The sequence below is a fragment of the Pogona vitticeps genome, chromosome 4, assembly GCF_051106095.1.
Source record: "Pogona vitticeps strain Pit_001003342236 chromosome 4, PviZW2.1, whole genome shotgun sequence".
In the NCBI taxonomy this organism is placed as follows: domain Eukaryota; kingdom Metazoa; phylum Chordata; class Lepidosauria; order Squamata; family Agamidae; genus Pogona; species Pogona vitticeps.
In genome coordinates, this window is record NC_135786.1 from 198401761 (window position 1) to 198427448 (window position 25688).

At 39.9% G+C, this 25688-nt stretch overlaps 1 protein-coding gene, 1 long non-coding RNA gene and 1 pseudogene across 3 annotated transcripts in view; 1 reads left to right on the forward strand and 2 right to left on the reverse strand.

The window, feature by feature from the left end:
- Nucleotides 1-1864: 1864 nt before the first annotated feature.
- Nucleotides 1865-25688, forward strand: part of CLVS1 (clavesin 1) — an 85074-nt gene continuing 61250 nt past the window's right edge. Inside the window, exons 1-2 of one of the 2 annotated variants that reach the window (XM_020811626.3) lie at nucleotides 1865-2121; nucleotides 12547-13156. In XM_020811626.3, coding sequence (XP_020667285.1) covers nucleotides 12768-13156 — 389 coding nt within the window. In that variant the 5' untranslated portion in view covers nucleotides 1865-2121; nucleotides 12547-12767. Of the gene's footprint in view, nucleotides 2122-7245; nucleotides 8186-12546; nucleotides 13157-25688 lie in introns of those variants that run through there. The other variant, XM_078393781.1, reaches the window with a different exon arrangement.
- LOC140707202 (U2 spliceosomal RNA) lies at nucleotides 6941-7013 on the reverse strand (annotated as a pseudogene).
- The window catches only part of LOC110088970 (uncharacterized), a 57128-nt gene continuing 42774 nt past the window's right edge, over nucleotides 11335-25688 (reverse strand). Inside the window, exon 5 of the long non-coding RNA XR_012086892.2 lies at nucleotides 11335-12081. This is a non-coding gene — a long non-coding RNA (uncharacterized LOC110088970). The remainder of the gene's footprint in view (nucleotides 12082-25688) is intronic.

The window sequence follows — 25688 nt, forward strand, 5'->3', positions numbered from 1 at the left end:
CAGTCAGAAGTAGTGATAGTAACAGCAGCAGCCCATTTTTGTAAAGGACAAATGCCCACGGTATAACTTATCCAGATTTATAGCGCTATGCCTTAGAACAGCCTTCCCCAAACTGCAGCTTCCCAGATGTGTGGCATCACAACTCTCATTATCTCCAACAACATGGCCAAGCCCTATCTTCTATAAACCTTGTATTTAGAGTTGCTACAGTTACCTACTATTATGCCTTACCTTGCTGGGTCAGCTTAAGAAGGGGAGGAAGACCTCAAGCTAGGAGAGGCTCTTGTAGAAGGGTAATTCAGTGCTCCAGTGCTCAGTTTTGTTCCAGAAGCTTCCAGAAATAGCATAGTCAATAGAAAGTATCAGACGATGAAGCAAGAGCAGTAGATGTGAGGCTCATTTGTCCTGGGGAGAGGCACAGGTTGAAGGTTAGAAAAAAAGTACAGCCAGGATTTCAAGGCTCTCTGAGTGCTGTCTGGGCAGTTTGGCTGGGAGCTACATATTATGTTTGTGCTGGAAGTCAAGAAGGAGGTTTTTATTTCTCTTTGCTGCCTGTTGATATTCCCAAAACCTTTCATACATGAAGTACTGAGGACTTTGCCTGTGCCTGCTCCCTGTTATGAAGGTGACTTCATAACTACCTAACAGCTTGATCCTTGGGCTGTACTGGCTTTGCTTTTTGTGAATAAGAACTGGCTTAAAACAGCATAGCCCGAACCCTTGCTGCCTAACATATAACATCCATGGCAATGAAAATGTATTCTATCACCAAGTTACTGAACTCCAAGTCATTGAATTCTAGAATTACAGTAGATAGAGTTTTAAGGGACATCCTAAATTCCTACCTAGGTCCTGATTTAGACCAGAATGAAATAGACCAGACATCAGGTTTGTGGATTTTCTTGTCTTTTAGTACTGTCTCTACCAACTACAACCTGATGCAAAAGATACATACTTAGAATTAAAGACATCTGAGCTCATGGCTTTTTGTTTTGAGTATCAGAGCAGAATGGAATGTAAGACCAGATCATTATTCAACTCAAAAATCCATTCCTAGTTGTCTCAAGCTTTCTTCATTTGAGCAGTGTAATGACTGAGGGAAGGGCATGGTGGAAGATCTGTCTCTTTTTGGCCCACTCTTCCTTTAGGCAGACCACAATGGAAGCAGGACCAAGACACTTTGTGGCCCGCAAGATCCAGGTTATTTATTTATTTATTTATTTATTTATTTATTTATTTATTTATTTATTTTATTTATATCCCGCCTATCTAGTCGCGAAGGACTACCCCTTACATTTCTATCTAGGTTCATGTATGCATGGAAAGGTCAATATGACAATACGATTATGATATTATGCAACAGCTCCCCAATTCATTCATGGGAGGAAATTACCATGGGAGCACCCACAGTACTCTGAGTGGAAAAAGACAGATCCTTCAGAGATTTTATTTTCTCTGGTTAACAATGAACACCCTAAACTGCTGGTGCTGAGCAGTTGATGCATCTTAGGGCATAGAATTCCTAGGTAGGCTTCAGTTTCCTTTTTTTTTTTTTAACAGAAGAAAAGGTACAGTTCCTAACATATAAGTATAGGGGAAATAATCCATGTGATTTCTCCACCCCATTTCTTTCTCTCATTTAGTGATAAAACCCTGTGAATTGTGTACTTTTTCCAGGAGTTCAGCACCCCAAAAGGCTCCAGCGGGAGGTTCTTTTGCATGGTGACTGTCCCTCGCCGTTTTGTTCTCATGTACTGTATATTTCTCTGTCGTTCTCAACGTATGGTGAGAGGAGTTTGGGAAGCATCTGCCTCCTTGCCAGGATCTCCTCGTCATGAGTTCTTTTCACACTCTGTTCTTCTGCTACAGGACTGAGTTGGAGGGAGAAGGTGTTTAGGACCCAGGGGCTGAGCACTACCGTGTGGAGAAGGCGCACACGCGCGTCCTACCCCAAAATGCATAGCCCCGTAGAGCAGGGGAGCACTCATTCACAGTTCTTCTGCAGGAGCTTAGGCTGAGGCGTACGAAACGAAACCTTCCCACCCAGCCGCCCACCCGTCTTGGAGGCAAGGATTCCTGCAGAGGACCTCACCCAAGGCGGGGCTTGATGGCGCTCTAAAGGTATTTGGGACTGATCTTTTCTGTGTTTTCCGGCGGTGCTTTTTCCTCCCCATTTCTCCGTCTCTTTTTTTTGTTGTCATGCCATGGCTGCGGCGTTTCAGCACCCTCCTTGCGTGGACAGCTCTCGCCTGCAATCCATCTGCACTCAACGTCCCTTTCTCTCTCTCCCCCCCCCCAGCCCTTCTCCCTATCATTCTTTTTCCCCCTTTTCTTCCTTCTCTCTCTCTCTCTCCCCCCCATTTCCTCATATCTCCTCATTATGGAGCCTCTTGCAATTTCCAAGGGGAAAACCAGAAAAAGGAAGGGGGGGGGTAGGCAGAGAACCCGTAGCGGGTCCCCTCCCCCCAAATCCACCCAGAGCCCGGAACGAGGCACAAGTTTATGAGGGGGAACTTCAGCTGAAGGCTGCAATTTGGGTGGGTGGGTGAGAGCAAATCCTGAGAAATCTGGGATGAGGAGGGAAGGGCGGATAGAGCAGTCTCCCTCCCTTCCACCTATCTACCCCATCAGAGAAATAGGGCTCGCTATCTAGATCAGAAGGCAATTGCCGTTCCTAAACAAATTACTATTGGTTCCATCAGGCATATTAAACCCGAGGGCGGAGGATACGCTGGAGAAACCAAACAGGGTCAGTCGAATATGATCCTCAATGGGGAATCATGATGGTTAATGTGGGACAGGGAGGCGAGAGCACGAATTACTTCCACCCATTCTTCCCTGTTTTCTTTACTGCAGAAAGTGGAGAATGGGGCTTCGTCACCCCACCCTTTTGTGGTGCTAAGCTGAGTTAAGAGCAAAATATTACCACATACACACACCTTCCTCTGCACCTAAATAAATCCGCTGGTATTATTTTACAATGCAGTCCTAGTACAGTACTGGGATTCTTTTCTAGTGCTCTGTGTAAGTGACTGAATATTTGGCTATAGGAAAATGGTCATATTGGGGGGGGGGGATGAATATTAAAGTTGCAGAACAGATGGCTGTTCTTTGTTCAAAATAGCCAGTGATTGGTTTATATGTGGAAGGAAAAAGCAGATCAGATGTGGTGGAGGGGGGAGATAGAGCTTTCCTGAGCTTTCCTGGTATAATCAGATGATAACACAGATTGTCTTGGTACATTAAAAGTTAGTGCAGTGCCAACAAGTAAAATGACGTTATATAATAGCATTATGTCATGCACCAAACAGGAAAGGTATGAATCTGCTCTTTCAGCTGGTAGATTAGTTGTAACTTCTTTAAAAAAGAGAAAATTGTTAGTTGTTTTGCCAACAAGGACCTAACTTGCAGACTGCTTGAGTCATTTTATTTATTTTTTATCTTTTAATAGGTGGTCTTTTTGTCAGTTTTGTAAATAATCTTCTTGTTGCCTTGTGCTTGCTCTGAAAAATCACTGCCAGTTTATACAAATCAGCTCTTCCTAAAGAAAGAAAAGGCTTTGTATTTTAAATACTCATTATAGTCATTGAATGTGTGATCATAGCAGAATGTTTTCATTTTTCAGAGCCTTGCTCTGCAAACTTTACTCATTTAGAACAGCAACAGCTCATCTATTTAGTCTAATTGAATATTGAGTTCAGTTACTAGAAATTGCAGGATAGGATCTGCAGATCAATGGTTTACATAGTGAATGGGAGCCATAGAATGGAGCCATCTGTTTGATTCAGAAAGAATTGTTTGCTTTGTTGACAAGTAGCTTGCCATCTCCATCTAAAGCAAAAAAAAAAAAAAAAAAAAAAGCAGAGGAGCACTTAGAAAGCCTTACCTAAAAGTGGGATACCTTGAAATGAATGACCACTACTTCTACATAGCCAAGTGGTACCATAAATAAATAAGGTTTTTTTTTCACATTAGCTTCATTATCTTATAGCTATCTACCCATCTATCTGTAGAGAACAAGAGACTGCAAAGAAAATGCAGGTGATACTGTGTTATTTGCTAAAACCACTCAATGGTTTTTAAGATTCACTGAGAAGATATTAGAAATTAATGTACTGCACGTTTGATCATAGAAACTTACAGCTGCCCTTCAGTAAATAAACAAACAAACACACATTGTTTTATACTAGTAAAGAAGAACAGACATGAACATGACCTTTGGTTGTTGGGCTTGAAGTTTACCAGTATCTGCTATTAATATTTTCTTCACAGGCCACTTCAAACACAGTATTAACGACAGACCATGAAATACATCATCCTTCCTAGCTGATTATTGAAATTGTGAAATATGGTTATGAATCGCTTTCATTACTTTGAGATCTACAGGCTTCAAAATTCTCTGACATTTCTGTTGGGTTGTTTTCTGGGCCTCTACCATATACATGAAAACAGAGGGACTGGTCTTTTCTGTGATAGATAGATAGATAACATATAGACATTTTCTTGAGAGGGCAGCATGTGATTGCACACAGAATGAGATAGATGTTGTATTCATTATTCACAAACTTCTAATAGCTGTAGTCCTGGAACATTAAAAGGATGTTGTCATTGAGATTTGGGCAGTGTTTGTTAAGTGGAGTCTTCTGAGTAAGCTCTGTTCAGTTGTTACCTCTCTGGTTGTTATTAGCAAGTCTCTCTCTGTCAAACCTTTCTCCATGAGGAGAGCAAGAACCTCGAGTGTGTGGAGTCTTCATACAAGCAGTTCTTCCTTTTTAGACACCTCATACTCTACATGGAAAAAGCAACAAGAAAGAAGGAAGAGGCTCGATATCCCTTTTTAAGCATGCTGTTAATAATTGGGTAGGTAACAATTGAACAGGGCTATAAAGTATAATATTTCAAATGGGTGTTTTCATTCCCAGGAGCACAGGGAGAAGACACCCTTTCCTCCAAGGAATCATTTAAACATAGTGGCTTCTCTCCCTCATCTTCTCTCTCCCTCTCTATAAAGAAGCAGATCCCTATCAGTACATATTCCTTTGGAGAGCAATTAGGGAGGACATTTTGTCAACTGTTTCTGTAATCATACTCCAAAGAAATGAAATGAAAAATCATTTAAATATAATCTATTGAGCTAATATTATTATCAGCAGAACCATATACAGTAATATTAAGTCATTCTATATATGTGTCTGGTTTCCTTTTGCACCCACACATTTCCCTTCTGGCATCACTGCAACATTCTGTTGAACAGCTACACGTAGTTGTTTTTGCTCACATATGCAGTTTCATTACATTAATTTAATCCACCTGTAAGTGCAACAGTTGTGAATCATCCCTGAAGATTGTACCACACAAGATAATTCTGTCCCAAGGTACAACATACATATGCATGCTTCACTTAATAAGCAAACAACCGAACAATCAAGAGCTGGCATCTTGCCTTTGCATGTGAACTTTAAAGGAAAAAGTGCCAAATAATACATATATGTGCATTTTGCTTTTTATGCAAGTGTACATTTCCGAAACTTAAGCATCAAAACTCAAAAGAAGGCAACCTCTTCAGAAGCAGCCTTTTGGATGTTTACAACCTACTCCTTGACAAAACAAAAATGTTTCCTACCCACATGCTCATACTTTTAAAATATACAAATGGATGCCCATCTCTGAAATATACTTCAAGCTAATTAGAGGAGAATGCTGAAGATAGATAGATGATAGATAGATAGATAGATAGATAGATAGATAGATAGATAGATAGATAGATAGATAGATAGATAGATAGATAGATAGATAGATAGATAGATAGATAGATAGATAGATAGGAAGGAAGGAAGGAAGGAAGGAAGGAAGGAAGGAAGGAAGGAAGGAAGGAAGGAAGGAAGGAAGGAAGGAAGGAAGGAAGGAAGGAAGGAAGGAAGGAAGGAAGGAAGGAAGGAAGGAAAAATTTCAAGTCATTTGGGCCCATTGCATATACAGTATTTCAAGGCCTAAATGATTTGGTTCCAGGTTATTTGAAAAATTGCCTGCATTGGCTTCTTCCTGCATACATTTTAAGTTAATCTTTGGAGGCTCTATGTGTTGGCATGTCACCAAGAACAGCAAGGCTAGTAGGACAAGGAGGATGGCAGACTTTAGATTTTATAGGTGGCTCCTACCACTGGAATTGTCTACCGAGAGATATATGACTAGTCCTCTCTATGGCTGCTTTTATGGGCGTTATAAAAAACTCTCTTAATTACCTTGGCTTTTCTTTCTGTGCTTTTAAAACCAGAGCTCCTCCTGACAGACTTTTTAAAGGGCATTTTATTTAAAATGGTTCATTTGTGATATGTTTTTATTAATACGTTTGTTGAATTATATTGTTTTATGTAGACAGAAGGACTATGATTTTGCAAGGTGACTTAAAATTATTACTTGGACAAATAAACAAATGAATACAGTAATTCTGGGACGCTGCCAATGAAGCTGATGAAGGGATATATTTGACTGAAGTGGAGAGGTTGACAGGACACAGCAGCAGCCCATTTCAGGTCATTATCCAAAGGCAAGGTGGTAGCTATAAGGTCCAAAAGACACTTAAAATGGTGTTGTCATGGCTTTCCTCAGCCAACTGTCAGAAGGCTAGATTGCATATGAATCACACTCATCCCTATGTCTAGACCTCTTCCACCAATTTTCTTTCATAACTATCTCTGAGTCAAGAGGCCTGGCTAATTTAAGCCCTATTTAGGTGTTCATTAAGCTGGTGGAGCCCTGACGTAGGGATGGGAGTGGGTTCAGTCTGCCCCATCCATTGTCATTTTCAAACTGTGAAAGCGACAGTCCGAAGAGGAGGAGACTGTTTTGTCTGTGTAAACTGTCTGTGTGAATCAGACTCTAACAGAATAGCATCCCCTTTTGAGAAGCACTTTAGCGTCTCACAGATTGTCTGTTGTGTTTGGAGTCTCAGAAACTGCTTTAAGAAAAGCATTGTACTACACTTGATCTTAGCCAAAAGGCCGAGAAGCGATTGTAGGAGGCGGAGCTTTGTCACTGTGTTGTTTGGCTGTACTCGGGCGAGGCTCCCGGGGATGCCGAAAACCGACCAGCCTGGCACCCTTAAGGGACAACAAGAGTGAAGGAAGAGCTAGGAGAAGTTCTTCTGGGCCGAGTGTGAGCATCAGAGGAAGAATTGAGGGGCAGCGGCCTGTCTTTTTCTCCCTCTGAAGAGATTCACAAGGCACAGGCTGGAAACGGGAATGCCATCTGTAAACTGGTTGTACTGTATATTCATAAAGTTGAAGAAGAACCAACCTTCCCCCACTTTCATATTCAATCTCTTGCCAAAATAATTTACCTCAGGGTACTAAGTTCTAGCTTTGATATACTGGTGTCCTCTACAAACAGAATTCTCCAGAAAATAACAGTAAATGAAGACTCTGTGAGTGGTATGATCCATATTTCAATATATCAGTTTAGTTCAATTTCTCAAATGATGGAATTATATATTTGTTGTCTATATGCTGACTTTTGTTGTTGCTATGATGTACTGACTATGATGGATTATTTTTAAATAACCCATGTTTGTTCTTTTTCAGAGAAGCAGGTATTACTTCAGGAAATTGTCATAACTTGTTAGCATAAGAAATTATTCATGTAATACATAGATGTTCTTTAAAAAGCTTTAGTCAGTTAGCATTGCAGTCTATAAATATCTAGTTAGAAGTAAGTTTCACTGAGTTAGCTGGTACTTCCTTGGCATAGGTTGGTATAGAAACACAACCTTAATTGGTAGATTAGTTAATAAAACCTGAGTTGATTAATCAAAAGGTTGCATTCTTCAGGAAATATTTTAATTGTTGCAGCTGAAAACTGTTAACACAATTGTTTATTTGGGGAGAGGCTATATTTGGTTCTTTTTTGTACTCATGAAACCAGGGGTCCCAAAGCATGGAGCCTACAAGCATATATTGTAAAGATGGGAAGGGTTACATTTTTTTAACCTACATCTCCTAGAATAGTGCAGGCAACATGGCCAGTTTACTAAAATAAACCTTCAGATAAGGATTTATTTTAGGAAGTTATGTGAGAGAATCACAGGACGTGCCAGAATGAAAAACTGACAGGACATGAAAGAAACTGCTGAGCATGGGAGCATTTTTAGAAATGTAAATATCATGGCAGACAAGACTTCAGCTACAAGGTAAATATATCTCAATGGGGCACTAGCAGTTTAACACCTAATAATGCGCTCAAGAAACAGTCCTGCTGTTCAAAGCAATATTGATTATTCTGACTCATGCACATTTGCTTTAGAACCAGATGTTGATATGAAAGAAGGATTGTAAAAATGAATGATGCACAAGTGTGGGTCGTGGAATGAATTGCTTTCCCTCTCATTGCATTGTATTGTATACATGTAATGTGGGCTGTTTCACAGAAACTATAAACCTAAAGAACCATCATCTGGAAATAAATTTCACTGAAGTCAGTGACACTGATTTGCCCGCACAGGTCCTCATTCAAGGACATACCAAATTATAACAAATATTAACGTGATGATGATTTTAACTAACCAGGGTTAGAGTGTTGGAGTGGGAACTAGGAGGTTCACATGGGCATCGAGTACCCCTGTAGCCGTGAATAACATTGGAAAAGTGTGGACCCATCACTCTCGTTGAGCCTCATCTGCCTCACTGAGTTGCTGTGGAGACGGTGTGGAGCAGAAGTAACCCATGTACTTCACTTTGAGCTTATTGATGAAAAGACAGGCTATAAATGTAATAAACAGAGTGTTGACTCAGTCAGAAATGAGTGCCATTTGTACAACCTGAGATATACATAAATGCTACTCTACTTATCTTATTGTGCAAGGTTTCCTCTACCCTTGCCCTCATCTGCAGAGATGGATCACACATCTCCCCTTACTTTGTAACAGTGGCACTCTTATTGCAGCAAGACTTCTATGTACTGATGGAATTATCATATCAGGCCAAGATTTTACTGCACTGAGCCTTTTATGCTACAAACAACAACACCCAGTGATTGCAATAGCATACCTTATGATGAAGGAAAAGATAGCATCACCTTCCCAATTCCATATAAAGAAATTGGTTGTACTACCTCATGAATATTGGTTGAGGAATAGTAACTTCTACCATGTGTGACGGAAGCATGCCAGTTTATGGCATTAAGTGTAGTGTGCCCACATGCTCTCAAATGGAAGGGGATGACTAAAGGGCTCAGGACGAACTGCCAAAGGATTCCTGCAACACCCACCCCATAATCTGTTACCTCAGGCAGTTTACTCAGCCTACCTAATGGTAGGGCCTGTTGGACTACTTCTAAAATTTCACTCATCTTCCAATACTCATTTTATGTCAGATTTAGAACCCACCATACTAGTAATGGATATTATCATAGGAAAAGGATGTTTACAGGTAAGGGTGTCACCTGAATAAAAAAAAATGTAGTGCCCAGAAACTGCTTACCATACCAAGCTTTTGCATCAGCTTCAGTATCTAGAATGGCACTGGGATTTATATAACAAACTACTTCACAGTGTGGGGCATCGGGATGGCTACATTGGTTGGTACATTAGTGTTTTCTGTAACGCAAGCACTGATGACATCTCTAAGCTTAGTGTAGATAGGAACTGGAAAAGTACAGCCAGAAGATATGATTGGCCATGATTCTACAATGTGTGTACACTTTGTGATTGGATTAGGGCTTGGAAAGTTGCTTTTAAAAAGGTAATTCTTTATGTAACATGCCCTGTGACATAAATAGTAAGCTATTACTTTTAATATTATATTATTTTAAAAGTTATATTATTTTTAAAGTAACTTATTGTAATACTTATTGCTTTTTCTGTTACTTTTTAGTTCTGAAAGAAAATCTAAACAAGTGGGGAAATGGTATATAATTCAATGTAATATCCCCTAAATCAGTGATCCCCAACCTTGGGCCTCCAGATGTTTTTGGACTTCAACTCCCAGAAATCCTGGCCAGCAGAGTTGGTGGAACATCTGGAGGCCCAAGGTTGGGGACCACTGCCCTAAATAACATCATCACAAACACATGTTGTTGTTTAGTTGTTTAGTCATGTCTGACTCTTCATGACTCGTGGACCAGAGCACGCCAGGCCCTCCTGTCTTCCACTGCCTCCCAGAGTTGGGTCAAATTCATGTTGGTAGCTTCGATGACACTGTCCAACCATCTCATCCTCTGTCGTCCCCTTCTCCTCCTGCCTTCATACTTTCCTAACATCAGCGTCTTTTCCAGGGAGTCTTCTCATGTGATGGCCAAAGTATTGGAGCCTCAGCTTCAGGATCTGTCCTTCCAGTGAGCACTCAGCTTCTGCTATATTGATTCCCTTTAGAATGGATAGTTTTGTTCTCCTTGCAGTCCAGGGGACTCTTAAGAGCCTCCTCCAGCACCACAATTCAAAACACAAATATATAGAAAAAGTAATAAGTACATTTTACTCATCACATGGAAAAATACCAATACTATTCTAAAAAAAAATAAAGAACTATGATTATGTCATCATTACCCTCCAAAATAATATGATACTGTACAGGTGATATTATCTCTTGTGATGCACTATTTACAAGCCTTGCACCAGAGATGCTAATATTCCTCTTACTGTTCCCATATTTACAAAAAAGTTCTTCTTTAATAGCAATGAGATTTTGACAGAATAAATCTGAATAATTGTTCCAAATAGATAGAACTATACAAAATAGGCTACCTAGCTGAGATCTGTGTGGAATATATTCTATTGCACTTCTGTCAATGTATAAATACATGCACCTGGGTGTTCATTTCAGTAGAGCAGACCACTTTCTTTGGCTTTTTATTCTGATATGAGTGAAGGAGCGGGGAAATTCATAAGTGCAAATCAGCTTCTGCTACATGTGACAGATCAAAGGATCTTTTGGGTTTGCATAGGAACTCTTTGTTTTGGGGGGTTCCTTGGGTGGGAAGAGTCATGCAGATGCCCCTGGCATGTGTATGGTTCTCTAGCATGGATCTATTCTTCTATGAAGGTGTATGCTAGACCCAAAGAGATTCGCATCTCTCACTTTTACCATTCAGGATAGATGAATAAATGTGGCTGTTCCCATGTAGATGCATAATAATGAGCTGCAATTACATTCTTAATAATAGAGAAGGTCATTGCATACAGTTATATATTGCACTCAGTAAGAACAAATGTTCAGCATTGTTAGTAGATTACTCGATAGTATAAAGAGACTTTTCTCAGTTCTGAAAAATAGCAGATAATGAGATAATGTACTCTGTGGTTCACTCAAAGTATGGTGTCACTTTGAATCTGATAAAGACAAATAAATACAAATCCTCTTTATTTTGATGCAGTTTCATATGGGACTCTAAGGACACCTAATAAATGATAAAAGGAAAATGTGCTTACAATAAAATTAATTGAAATAGATAGTGTGAATGTGAATATTTGGGAAGCTGAAAAGGACAATTGTTTAATCTTACAACAATCTGATAACTATCTTAAAGATAATAGCAGTGAGTTGGCTAAGGCCATGAAGTGAATGTAGGGATCAAACTAAACATTACAGATAGCTAGGCTGTAGAAACTGGAATCAATTAGTGTCCCAATGACATAATTCAAAGTGAGCTAATTTGCAGACAATGTAAAGTTCAATAAGCTCGTCTGTGACAATCAGACTTTTCAGCATTTCAGGAATGTCATCTTCTAAGGGTGCTATATATTAGGACAAAAGGGATTAACTAGGTTTCCAGAATTCACCAGGAAGGAACACCATATAAATTCTTGCCAAGGTTCCTTCTGTAAACATGGTGATTAACAAAAAGTTCCCCCAACCAGTTCAGCAGATCCTACTGTATTCAGCTTGCAGCATTTGCACAAAAGACATGTGCTAGCCATATAGGTAGATGAACATATGGTTTACATTTGCCTTTCATATGAATTCATCTCTTGGGGTTACAAAGGGGTACTTCTAGACTTTTCTTTGCATCAGTACATCATTGGCTGGTGGTAGGTTCTTCATGATATGTGAAGCTGTTCAGAATGATGCACCTCTGCAGTTGTGGCCTCATCTGGAATAGAGTTCCAATTAACAAGGAAAGAACAACCATCATTTTAGCATTACTTCTTTGGGGTGGCCTAGAGGGGAACTTTCTATTCTCTTTGTAGAATGCACTGATGGAGCTTTCAATCTCTCCTATTACTATTTGCATTCTAATTAAATAAAGCATTGTAATAAAATGTTAAATCAGTGCCATATCACAATTGCTAAAGGCTCAGTTCAATTATAAATTCATCAAGCTGTGTTCATGATGCTTCTATATTATGCATGCAAGATATCTAATGATGTCATTGTACTAAGTATCCCCTTCTAAAACTGTAGAGGTTTTACTCTTTAAATTGTAATCAGATTTGCTGTAGCAATTTTTAAAAAGGAAAAACATGCTTAGATATGTGCTTATTTGAGTTCTATTTACATACATATAATCTGTGTTATTTTCTTTTCTCTTTTTTTGTACCTGCATTTTTTTTTCCAGAGAACGATGAGATAAGCAACTATTTCCTTGGATGGATGTCTAGCAATATGAACTGAATGTGAGAGCTCCATGTATGGATAAAAAAATACACAACAATTCTATTTTTTTTCAATGTAACACAAGACTTAAATGCCTTTGGATGAATTTTAGTTGAATGGGACCAGTGTACCACCCAATCAAATTTTTGCAGTTAAGGATTTGGAAAACAAACTTTTGCAAAGATGACCCATTTACATGCCGGACTCAGTCCAGAGACTATAGAAAAAGCTCGCCTGGAACTTAATGAAAATCCAGATGTTTTGCATCAAGATATCCAACAAGTCAGGGACATGATCATCACAAGACCTGACATAGGATTTTTACGTACAGATGATGCATTCATCTTAAGATTTCTCCGAGCCAGAAAGTTTCACCAAACAGATGCCTTCAGACTACTGGCTCAGTATTTCCAGTACCGGCAGCTGAACCTGGATATGTTCAAAAATTTCAAGGCTGATGATCCAGGAATCAAACGGGCCCTGATCGATGGATTCCCGGGAGTGCTAGAAAACCGTGATCACTATGGCAGGAAGATACTTTTACTCTTTGCAGCCAACTGGGATCAGAGTAGGTAAATGTAGATAGCGTACTTATCTTTCTAAATACAACATTTATTAAGTCATAATGAGGTGCAAACTTCTTGGCAATGCAATTATTTTGTGCCTTGAATAACTTTCAAATTCCTGAAATGTTTTGTCCATTTGACTGATATGACAACCAACAATATACAATTTAATTTATTTTTCCCCTAAGATATGCAGTTCACATTTCTTCACGCATACTGCAGGATTCATGAAAATAGCTGCTAGAATGACTTTCATGCCTATCATCTTACACAGTTGGTTATATCACATTGTCTGAAATCCTGTTGCACAAGTTACAGCATGTAAGGCTAATGGTGTCATCAACTGTGATTTTTGTTGTTGTTGTTTGTTTTGGGAGGGGTTGTGGAAATGAAATATTTCCACTTTCTCCCACAATGGTCCCATGGCTCTCATGGAATCCCTCTTTTTGTTGGGAAGCTATAAGGGGCTGTGGGATGGGGGGGAGTATTTAATTACCACAAATGGCCATTACTGGTGAAGTCATTCCAGTGATGGCAATTTTAGGTAACTCCCATGGCCCCCAACAACTTCTCAATGAAGAAAGGAATTTCAGGGGGGAAATTGGGAATGTTTATTTCCCAAAAAGTCACCTTGGCAGATGACACTATTAGCCTTATGCAGCATAATTTACAGCAACAAAATTTCAGCCAGTGTGTGATATGATCATTGTGTCCCCTAGTACAATATAGTATTTTTAGAGCTGGAGAAGTTAAAAACCCACATGCAGGTGATTTGATAGATGCCATGTGACTGCAAGAGCTCCGATTTCTAAACCAAATAATCTAAAGAGTCAAAGGGAAAAGCTTCTTTGCTCACAACCACTCCTCCTGTATCAGCAGATGCCCATAAATCCTACTTTATTAACCTAAGAACTGTTAACTGTTCTTCATGAAAGTGTACAGAGAGTTGATTTCAAATGGAAAAGTGTTGGTGCTAGATGAGTCTGGGGGTAAAATGGCTGTAAAGATATTTAAAGATACTGATCAAGTCAAATTGACATGCTTGCTAAGAAGTTGTGATTCAGTACATATGATCAGCAACACATTCTCTTAAAATGAAAAACTATTTTTAATGTTGATTATGCTTGTCCATTTTATAGAGCCCTGTATACAAATCCATTTATAGGGTCTGTATTTAGTACAGTTCCTGTAAATAGTTGCTAAATTGTGTTTACAGGCATTGAAATTGGCATCATTTCTCACCTCCCTACATCTTTATTCTGGCGGGTCTTGGAAGGTACAATTAATGGTAAAATAATTTTGGAAAACCTCATGTTCTTGCTTCCCCCAACCTCCCGTACTTTGCCATGAAATGTGGCACTGCCAAAATTGCTGCTTTCTGCAGCAAGAGCACAAATGTTATACGTGACAGATTGAAGTCATTAGTTCAGAGCAATTGCACGTTGTTTAAAACAATTACATTTTTTTAGTCCGTGGAATTCACACAGTGTTCTACATGGGGGCGGGGGGGGGGGGGAAGAAAGATTTTCATAGAATAATATACTGGTACAGAGACATGTGAAATGGTGCATAGACACTGAGGGGAAAGTGAAATGGTGTACTGTATTTGATTCAATCAGGTAATCAAAATTAACTCTCTCTTCATCCGGCTGTAGAAACTAACTCATTGTAATGTAAAATGTTGTAGCAGGATACAAGATCATTTGATGAAGATAGTTGAATGGAATCTACAGGATGCCTGACATGTCTGTTGTCTCCTGTCCATTGAGCAGTTGTTGTTAGTCCTCTAAGATGGGTGTTCTAGTCCTGCTGTGTATGTGCAGTCTGAAACAGAATGGCCAAACAGATGGTTCCTTATGCTGCTTCCTGTCAAAAAGCAATGATTTGAAAGTAGCTGACTAAACCAGGAAATAGCAAGAACATGAAAGAAAAGATTAAGGAATCCAAGAAGCTAAACTGAAACCAAAATATCCTCAAAACCTCAGTGGTTTTACAACATAATCTTCTCCAACTGATTATGTTTGTTACTGAGCTTCTTCCTGAGAAGACTCAGGCAAAATGAATCAAGCCACCCACTGTACTAGAATAAGAGATGGGACTACAGCACCCAGAATTCCAAAGTCAGCATAGTCACAGTGGATTGTAGTCCGAAAAACAACAACGCTTCCCACCTCCATACAGCATCCATATTCAGTGTGATTATTTTTGTTTCTCTTCACTTCTTGTCTGTGCATTGTAGAAGTTCTTGAAAACATGCCAAAAGGGGGAGGTAGTTTTAGTTTCTACAGTCAGAATGGGCAACAATAAAATTCACTGAAGAATTTATAAGTTTGCTGTCTTACACTTTATAAATGTTGAAATTAGATTTTTGTGTCAGTTCTTAACTGATGAACACTAGGAAAATAAATCTTAAACTAACTCATTAAAAGACTTCCAAGATAAATAAGTGGCCACAAGGCCCGTTTTTTTTCCATATTTCTATAGAGCAGATGCTGTAAAGATATTTCTTCTTCTAATTCAGGGGTGGGCAAGATGTAATCCTCCAGATGTTGTTAAGATTCCAACACCTAGGATGGTTAATCAATGAATACACTAGTGAGGGCAGGTAGGAATTAACAGTCTAAAAATATCAGGAGAGTCAAACTTCATCCATCCTTATTCTGCCTCTAGGATTACTTCTACTTCTTGGAAATTACTTCAGGATTTTTTTTCCATTGTGGGACAAAGATCAAGAAGGACCAACCAGAAGTAAAATCAGGACACAGGAAGCTGCCTCCTATTGAGTTAGACCACTGCTCCATCTAGCCCATTGGGATCAACCTGGACAGGGGCTTCAGGCAGGATATCTACCTGAAATCCTTGGTATTCCCTGGAGTCCTCCCATTAGAGTGCTAAAAAGCCCAAACCTGCTTAGCTTCTGAGTCGAGCAAGAGCAGGTGTGTAATTTTTATGCAAAGATCATGGTTCCCATGGAATTCACAGACCTTTTGACTGGTGTGGGCAACTTTGAAGGAGCAAGATATAATTTTCCAGGTCTCACCATGGGCTACATTATCATCATTATTTTCTTTCTAAATGGTAGTTCCAATTCCCAAAATTCAGCTTCAAATTTTATTGTGGGGGGACTTTTCAGGGGATGAGTGGCCTAGCATTTTATGGCAAATGAGTAGAGACAACCCTGAGCAGAAAATGACATTTTTTTCGCCATCCTCCTCCCTCAGTCAAGGGAAATTGTGGTATGGGGGTGCTCAGGGTCCTCAATAATATCTTTGGAAGGTTCCATGCGGCAAAAAAGTTGTACTTTGCTATTCCTCCCATATTCCATCTTTATTAAGACAAGGGTAAAACTTGATGCACTCAGCACTACATCTTGTCCTCCAGAACAAATGTGACTGACAGTTCCTTTGCTCATTGCTTACCAAAATTCAGAGCAGTTCTCTAGGGGCCTCAATACAGGCCCAAAGGACATTTGGTTTAATCTAGCTGTACTTGTTTTTATAAAACACTGAAGAACCCATCTATTTCAGCAGGCATTTTTTTAAAAAGTTGCTTTTACTATTTCCTAATTATCCTTACTGTCTGTATTGTGCCATTATGCTGTTTTGTTTTTAACTAATTGTGAGCAGTTCAGAGTTCTTTCCTTAAAGCAAATGAAAATATTTGAAGCAAACAATTGTCTGTAAAATTCAGTTCAACAGTGAAACAGTACCATAGTCGAGCATAGTAGAAAATTCTCCAGCCTTCCTGAAGCTAGTATCCTCTTTATATATATTGAACCCCAGCTAACATGGGCATACTTATTGGGGTGGTGGGACTGTAACTGAACACATTGGGAGGGGGCCAGATGAGAGAGGGTGCTTTAAATAAACAGCTGAATATTAAGACTCTGTTTTGATACTAACCATTCTTAATTATCCACTGCAATCTCAAATCATTTTTCCCTTGATAACATAGTTTGTTCTATACACCAAGAAGGTATGGGAAATAGCAATTTGAGATTGCCCTAGATTTCCTCTCAAATGTGAAGAAAAAAATTGTTACGTCTTGGTTGACAAGCATTTCTCTATTATCCTTTCTAGACAGAAAGAGTTCTGCTTTTGCTTCCCTTCTATGTAAGGAAGGCATATGTGATATTGCCAGAGGAGTATGTGTGAGAGTCTATGCCTGTCTGTTTTGGACGTGGGTTGAGTTTGTCTACAAAGAGTCTGTTGAAGTGGGGGGGGGGCAGAAGCAATGTGCCATTTGGTGTGGTACTCCCATCCCAGCAGTAAATGGCCCCTTGCAGCCTGATCAGCTGTGAACTACCTGATTGTCTGGTTGGGGAAGTGATTGTGTGGTTGGGGAAGTGAAATTATTTATTTTATGTTGCTCCTCTCACCCTCTGCCATTCTGTTTTCTATCTCCCCCCCCACTTCCTTTCCCTCATTCCCTCCCTATTTTCTCTGTCCTCCCTCATAATCTGCAGCCATGATGGCAGAAGCTGCTGGGGGCTGCTATCACCAGGCTAAACAACAAGAATGTCAAAAAAGAACGCATGCCCTGCCACTGAGCTAGAAAGGTGTGTGGCAGCTCTTAAAGGGGAAGGATTGACCATTCTAAGTAGAAACACTTGCAAATGAGGTCTCTGCCCGCACCCCGAACCAAACTATGCCATCAGTGATCCATATGCCATATGTATATGCCATTGTGGACAGGCAGTTTATTTATTTATTTAAAATATTTTTATCCTGCCTTTCTTCTTAAACAAGACCCAAGGCAACTTCAGTTGCTAAGGCATATATTCAGTGGAATGTGTCCTTCCTGCTCTTTCAATGTCTTCTCCTAAGCAACAGTATCTGCTTTGCAATGTGTGACTCTGGAATTAGATGCACAAAGGAAACCACCATGTTTGCAGTCTAGAGATAATCCAGATGACATGTTTGCCTTCCCCCTTTAATGTCATTTCCCAATTACAGCTTTTCCATTACTTGAAAGAACACTTTGAGAAATACATTTCTCTGAGCATGTGCTTTGAACCTAGGGAGACCTCCTTACTAACTAGATTTCATACTGCTGAAGAAATAATCAAATTTGAAAGAAATCAACATAGAGACATCAGGAGCTGCCTTATACTGAGATAGTAAAGATATATTGAGCACTACATTTTGGTGCTTTTGCCCTTGACACAAAAAGCTGCCTTGAGACTTCAAGATATCCCACTGAAAAAAACTGGCAAAATTTTTCACTCCTACAGACAACATAAAGCCTGACACTTCTTTTGTCAGCAGCAGTTTTCACAACAGCAAAGACATTAAAAACCATTTTTGCATACTTACATTTTTCATTAAAATTGCATTTTAGGCAAAAAATACACTTTTTGCTTGTGCAAAAGGCAAATGTTTAAATGCAAAATGTAAGATGCTGTGTGCAAAATATGGATGTTTGTGCAAAAATCACTTCCACTTTATTTGCACAAAAAAACTTGCAATCATGCCTTGAGAGAATAAAACTTTTAACAGTTCCTGCTCTCACCTGCAAGAAAGAAATAAGCATACAGTTACATCCCTATGAGTATGATTACTGATATTGTTTATATGACTGGCTGCAGCGGTCCAGAGTTTCAGGCAGGGTCATTTCTGAGCCCCATGGAAGATACTGGGGATCTTCTTCATACAGAACATGTGTTTGGCTACTCCGTTTCAGCCCCTCCCTACTATAGAGCCTCAGCATCACTGCTATCGTTTGTCAGCCTAACTTTCTGCAGCCTCCCAATATATAAATAGGCTCTCCTGACTTCTACTCTTAATGTTGGGTGGGGGCAATAGCAGCACATTCCCCTACAAGGATGACAGCTCCGCAATTCTGTCTGTTAGCTGTGTGGAGCCTACCACTGCTATATGGAGTGATGAGATGTCTTCTTCATTACAAACAATACAATCGTGCTTCCAGAGTGGAAGGATCAGCTGGCAGAGTGCCGTCATTGCCCACAGAATGCCCAAATGTGTTCCCAGTCCTCACATTCTTTGCAAAGGCTTTTTCTGTGTCCCCTGACTGATCTGAGGGAACCAGAATGCTGAATAAAAGATGTCTTGCTGTACCAGGTCAGGTATTGCAGGAGCACAGAGACAGAGAAAACTGTCCATTGCCCTGCTTGTGGTTGCATCTAAGAGAGTACCCTGTTTCCCCGAAAATAAGACCTAACCTGAAAATAAGAGCTAATATAATTTTTCAGGATGCTTGTAATATAAGCCCTACCCCAAAAATAAGCCCTACTTGAGTGAAACCTCGCCCTCCACCATTGTGAAGCAACCAGAAGATGACATGACTATACAGTGGTGCCTCGCTTAATGATTTTAATTGGTTTCAAAAAAATTCATCGCTATGGGAAAACACCGCTAAGCGAAACGCGTTTTCCCCTAGAGATGCATTGAAAACCGGATAATCCGTTCCAATGGGAATGGATTGCCGTCCTTAAGCGAAAATCGCCATAGGAAACATCGTTAAGTGAAACACGGTTCCCCCATTGGAATGCATTGAAACCTTTCCAATGCATTTCAATGTGGGAGAAAAAAAATCACCAAAAATTCAAAAAGAGTCAGAATGAAGCCAAATTTGGTTAACAAAGGGTTTATTAAGTGCACTAACGATTTCAAGCATTCTAAACCCTTTTTAAACAATTTAACACCTTTTAAAAATAGCGAAAACGGAGTTGTCAAAAACATCGCTAAGCGAAACAGGGGGACCTAAACTGTCATTGCTAAGCGAAGCAAGGTCCCGAACATCGCTATGCGAAATTCCCCCATTGGAAACATCGCTAAACGGAGCGCAAGATCGCTCCTAAAACCTTATCACTAAGCAAATACATCATTAAACGAGGCAATAGCTAAGCGAGGCACCACTGTATTTGAATGTAAATTTTGTACATGAAAAAATAAAACATCCCCTAAAAATAAGCCCTAATGAGTTTTTGGAGCAAAAATTAATATAAGACCTTGTCTTCTTTTCGGGTAAACAGGGTATGTGTGGCTGCTCAGAACCAAATCTTCTTGTGAAAGACACACATCAAATAATCAGATAAGGAGGAATCTTTCTCTCAGACATGTTCTCTAAAATACAATGAGAGAGGGGGTGTCATAAAAGGGTGACTACTGGTTCTTTTGTATCCCAAGAAGAACAATATTAAACAGCAAAGGACCTCACAAGACACATTAATAAATGTAAAATGAATATACTTTATTACCTATTGATTACAATTCTAAATAAAGGGGTTTCATGCATTCAGCACATTCACACCACATACATACTCACCAAAGAGAGAATTATTTATCTGCACTGTCCAAGTTCCAAAAAAAGGGTAGTTGGTTCTAAAAGCCTTTTGGTCTCAGCAGACAGACAGACTAATGTTTTCCCAGACCCCTCTTCTTATATTCTATTTGGGCATTTTTTTAAATAGAGCATGCGTAAAAGACATTTCTTTGTCTCAGGTTGCTCACAGGGCATGCACAGTAGAGATTCCTTTGTTTGCCCCAAGATACATGGTCCTTATCACTTATTGTGAAGTATGGAATGCTTAACATGTCTTCCATCACTTAGTGGACAGGTGTGGAATCTGCTTTGCTCAGGAGCATTTTCATACCAGGGTCTTCTTAATCCCCTTCACTCTACTCCCAGAAGCAGATGATTTTTGTCAACTTAGTTCAAAACATTAACAGTTCAAAAGTTGAATCTCTCACAAGGAGGGCTTCTAGCTAGAAATACAAAGTCCCATAGTTCCTCTGGGTTTTGTTGGTCTCCATCTTTTGTGTCCTAACTCTCTCTCAGATTCTTCACCTGATCCAGGCCAAAAATGCACACACATCACAGGGGGATTGCTCTAATGCAAGAGGATAGGATTTTTGGATCTCCAGTTGTTGTGAAACTCCATTTCCCATCATCCACAGCTGGCATGGTCAGTGATAAGTTAGTCTGTCTGGGAAGGCCATAGTTTTCTTGTCTCTTTTCTAAAGGTTAGTCAGGACAATCAGTCAAGACGTTTTGCCATTGAGCATAGAATTGAACCTTGGCCTTTTCACCAGCCCAAGTCCGGTACTCTCATCAGGATTCATGGAAGAACTTCCTGGCTGGAGGAATATGGGTGTCATAGTCAAAAAAGGGGGAAGTTTTCTAAGCTCTGGGTTACTTAGATCATCTTGCTTACTGAATTACCTTCTTAATGCAAAGAAAATAATAACTAAACAACTGCTCATGTAATACTATTGTAACACAAATAAATTATCTTGGATTTGTGTAACACCAGAGAATGAGGAAAAGACTAGATCGGGCAGGGGGATGACCATATAATAGCTGGACTCTTTAGTGGTACAGAGTTCCAGACATCTGTAGGCTGTTTAGTTAATAGATGGTCTAACTAGGAACAGTGGATAGTGATGTTGGACAATACAAAATTACAGGGAATGCCTGTATTCTGTTTGCTTACTTTGAACCGTCTAGATTCACAAGAATATAGACGAGAATTGTGTAGGACTTAGCAGGTGACATTCTAGTAAAATATGCCAGCCCAGGTTTAAAAAGGCAGTGCTACTGTGCTGAAACATTGGACTTGCAAACAAAGCCCCTCCGTCTCCCAACTGACCAATTACAAAACAAAAGCAAGCTAATTTGTCAAGTGTGGATTGAGGCAAGCTCATGTTCTTGTCCTGTTGAGGATGTAGTGCTTCAAGGTAACAGAATTGGCATCTTGTCTAGTGAGGCCCTCATTAATACACACCCGAAGGGACTTTGAGGTTGTGTTACTCGAACTGCAGTTTTGCATTCTGCATAACAAAGTACTCCATGGAAATGAAGGGACTTTATGAAACAGTGGTGCCTGATATGGCTGGATGATAAAGTCAAAAATAGCTTTAAAAGGATAATACATTTGGGATAATAGGTCCGTAGGTCAAATAAATCCTTATGTTTTCTTCTTTGAATCTCAAGCCCACACGATAGACTGACGTTTGTCAAGTTTTTTAAAATCCATGCCCACTTTTGAAGAACATAAGGCTCTGAGGCTATTCTTCAAAGATGCTGATGGGAAAGTTGCTTTTTGATTGAAAGAAGAGGGGAGAGGTGGACCATTATCACTCTCCTTGCACTTAATGTAGCTCTGTCCTTTGAAAAGTTACGTTTCTAGTTTTGTGGTGGGGGCATGGCAAATTTGATGGGGAAGGTGTAGGGGAATGTACAACATCATCCACACAGAGCAAACACTACACTACAATGCAACTGACACAAAAGTTTCTTCCAGCTCTGCAGCTCTAAGATTATTAAAGGAAAGCCAGTAACTCCCTGCTTATACTGTTGAGTGCCTCCAATGGAAGGGACTGGAAAACCATTTTGCTTCATCACCCCACCAAAAGCCTCTCTCCATGGGCGGTAGCACCTACCTTACCAGTTCCGGGGCCCCTCCTCCTCCTCGCCCCCTCCTCTTTGCCACCGTCCAGCTGAGTAGGACAATAGCTGAGGCCTATGTTCCCCAGACAGTGTTTCCTGAGTAGCTTATGGTATTGTGGGAAGTGTAGTTGTGCTGCCCATTGGGCTATATATAGAGGGAACCCTCAAGGAACTACCTTAAGCTTTCCAGGAAGCACTTGGGCAGGACGTAGGCCCCGGGCAGCCTTCTGTCCTACTCAGCTAGGCAGTACAGTGATGGCAGAGGGGAGGAGGAGGCCCAGAGTGAGAAGGGTAGCTGCTAAGGCCCATGGAGGGGTACAGAAAGTCCACCTTCAGTTAGAGAGGGGCCTGAAGTGAATGAACTATGAACCAGTTTGTTTTTTTAAAAAACGTTCTGCATGGTTGGTGGACACTAATGAACTGTGAACCATCATGAACTACTATTGTACTGGTTCATGACCATCTCTAGTCACCATGTCAGAATTATCTCCATAACATGGTTATTATTATTATTAGTGTGACTCCTATGGGGATGCAAGCTGAGTAGTAAGAAAGCAATAGGATAACTTGTTCCCCCCTGCTTTCCAAATAAAAGGTTTAATATTGAATATGCAGATCTCGCCCAAAATCCCCACTGATTAAGAACCACCAAGATAAAGAATGCTTTCAGATTTCAAGTTCTTTCTCCTTGAACCCAACAATCAAACCTGGAACACTAGATATAGCCAGTAGAAGCAAGTTAGGCCTTAGCATATTGGAGACAGAGATGAAACTGCAACTACGTTTGGATGAATATGTTTATCCAGTTCCATATAGAGTTAATGGATGGACCATTTCTGCATTCAAGCAAACGTTCTGGGAGCCAGGGTTGAGGTGGCCATCTCTTCCCCTACCATTAATTTAGTTCTATTCACACAGTCAAGTGAATACCTGATTAAGACTTCAGAGTGCTTATATGTTAACCTCTTTACATTAGTTACAAAATTGAGCATGCCACATGTGAGATAGCATTTGATATAGAAAGCATGATTCTATGTTTATGCCAGTATGAGAAGTAAGGCTGTCTTTCCAGGTGGCTTGCGCACGTGGAACAGAAGCAGGTGTCATATTCTCTTTGCCCTCAGATAGTAAAATGATTTGAGCCAGATTTGACTGAAGTCTACATGTACAGTCTTTTCAGTGTGTTTTCTAGCTGGTGTCTGGGATCTTTCTCCATTCTGGTTAGTATCTGCACATTATTTATACTCACGTTTAGAAGCTGTATTATGAGTTTCATCTGAAGCTGCTGGCAAAGATGAAACAACAGGAACCAAAAATAGGCATATGGTGCAAATCTGTTTCGATGAAATAAGGGCCTCACCTGATGGAAACCCCTGAAATTATCAGTATTATAGTTATTATTAAAAAAAATAACTTATTGCATTCTTATGTGGATATCAGCAGACAAAGGTAAAAAAAACCAGGAAATATTTCCTAGGATAGAGTTAAATGGTGAAAGGACAAATTAATAGAGGATACAGCTACTGTTGGTTGCTAGTTCTGGTGCTGTACAGTACCTCCAATTTTGGAGGCAGTGAGTCTCCAAGTGACCAGTCACTGGGAAACACAACAACAAGAAAGGGGATTTTTTTTACTCAGATCACAACTTCTCATAGGCATCTGATTGGATGCTGCTGGAAACAAGATGCTGGACTAGGCAGGCCTATGATCTGATCCAGCACAGCTTTTCCTCCATTCTTACAAAAGTATTATCTACATAATGAATGCATAATAAGGGGAGAAAACATAAAAAGAATTTCCCCATGAAAACTCTGTTGACCATCCTGTCCATAGTGCCTTTTCCTCTGCCTTGTGTTCTTCCCTCCACATTCTGTCTCTCTACTGCACTTAAAATCTCCCATGCTTCATATCAGATCTTTAGCACTCTGCCTCTTGGACTGAATGAACTTGGTCGTTTGCAGTTCAACAGTCTCCTCTGCTTTGCAGTCACTTATATATCACACCACTTCCTCCGGCTAGGTTTACAGTAGGTGTTACTCATTTGGGGTTTCACCAGGGATGAATAAATTATTAAAGACATCTGTGGTTGTGAGGCATTGGTTTTGATTGCTTCTGTTTATATCCTAAGAGACCAGTAACAGAACACAGAACACATGAGAGGCTATCTTTAATTAGAAAACATTAACTTGATACTTCAGATCCCTACTGAAGTCTTTGTATTGTTATATATTTCAGCATTTACAGAGCAGTGCCTGCTGCAGGGTTTTGGTTTTAACAAGAAAGAACACTCATAGTACTTTTGTAATATTTGGTTTATTTATAAATATGCACGTATGGCAGAAGTGGAGGAAAGAGCCATTGATATTTCTAGAGGAGCTACTGTTTCATCTCATATGAGATTTCTCCTAAGAGACACTCCCATATCCCCCCAGGTGCCTTCAGTTTATAGCTCCATCTGTCTGCCCCACTTTTGTATATTTCTTTCTGGCAGTACCAGCCAAAATGGTGTTTTGTTACCTGTAGCCCATTTCTTTTGCTGGGAAGAGAAAATGGTGTGTTATGCAAGTTCTGGTGATCTCTCCTACACAAACATTCAGCAGGATTTCCTATTATATCTTAAACTTTAGCACCAATTTAGAAGCTATCTACTGGGCATTCTGGGCTCTTATGAAGCAATTTGACAGCATTACTCTGGCAGCTGTTACACTGACTATCACTGAATATGCTCTGAAGGAGCTAGACAATGTACTTCTCTATAAACTCATTTTGAAAAACATTACTTTGGGTGGGGCAATCAATCGGATGCTACAATTCTGAGGATGTTACACAACATGTTTATAGCTTTACTCTGTATCTCATGCTTTATTCAAGATGCTTATGGCAGAGTATGTACAGTAAGTCTTTACAAGTTAGTGACTTACTCAAAGACTCTCAATCAAATTCCTAGTCTTAATTAGAGTAGACCTACTGGGTAAGATTTACCTAAGTGCTCACCCACCATTCAGTGGGTTTCCTCTATTTGAGACCAACAGTTGGCTTTTGGCTCCCAACTCATGGCTCATGAAGAATTTGAATCCAGATTTCCTTGCCCCAGGTTCATCACTGAATGCTATACCACATTGTCTCT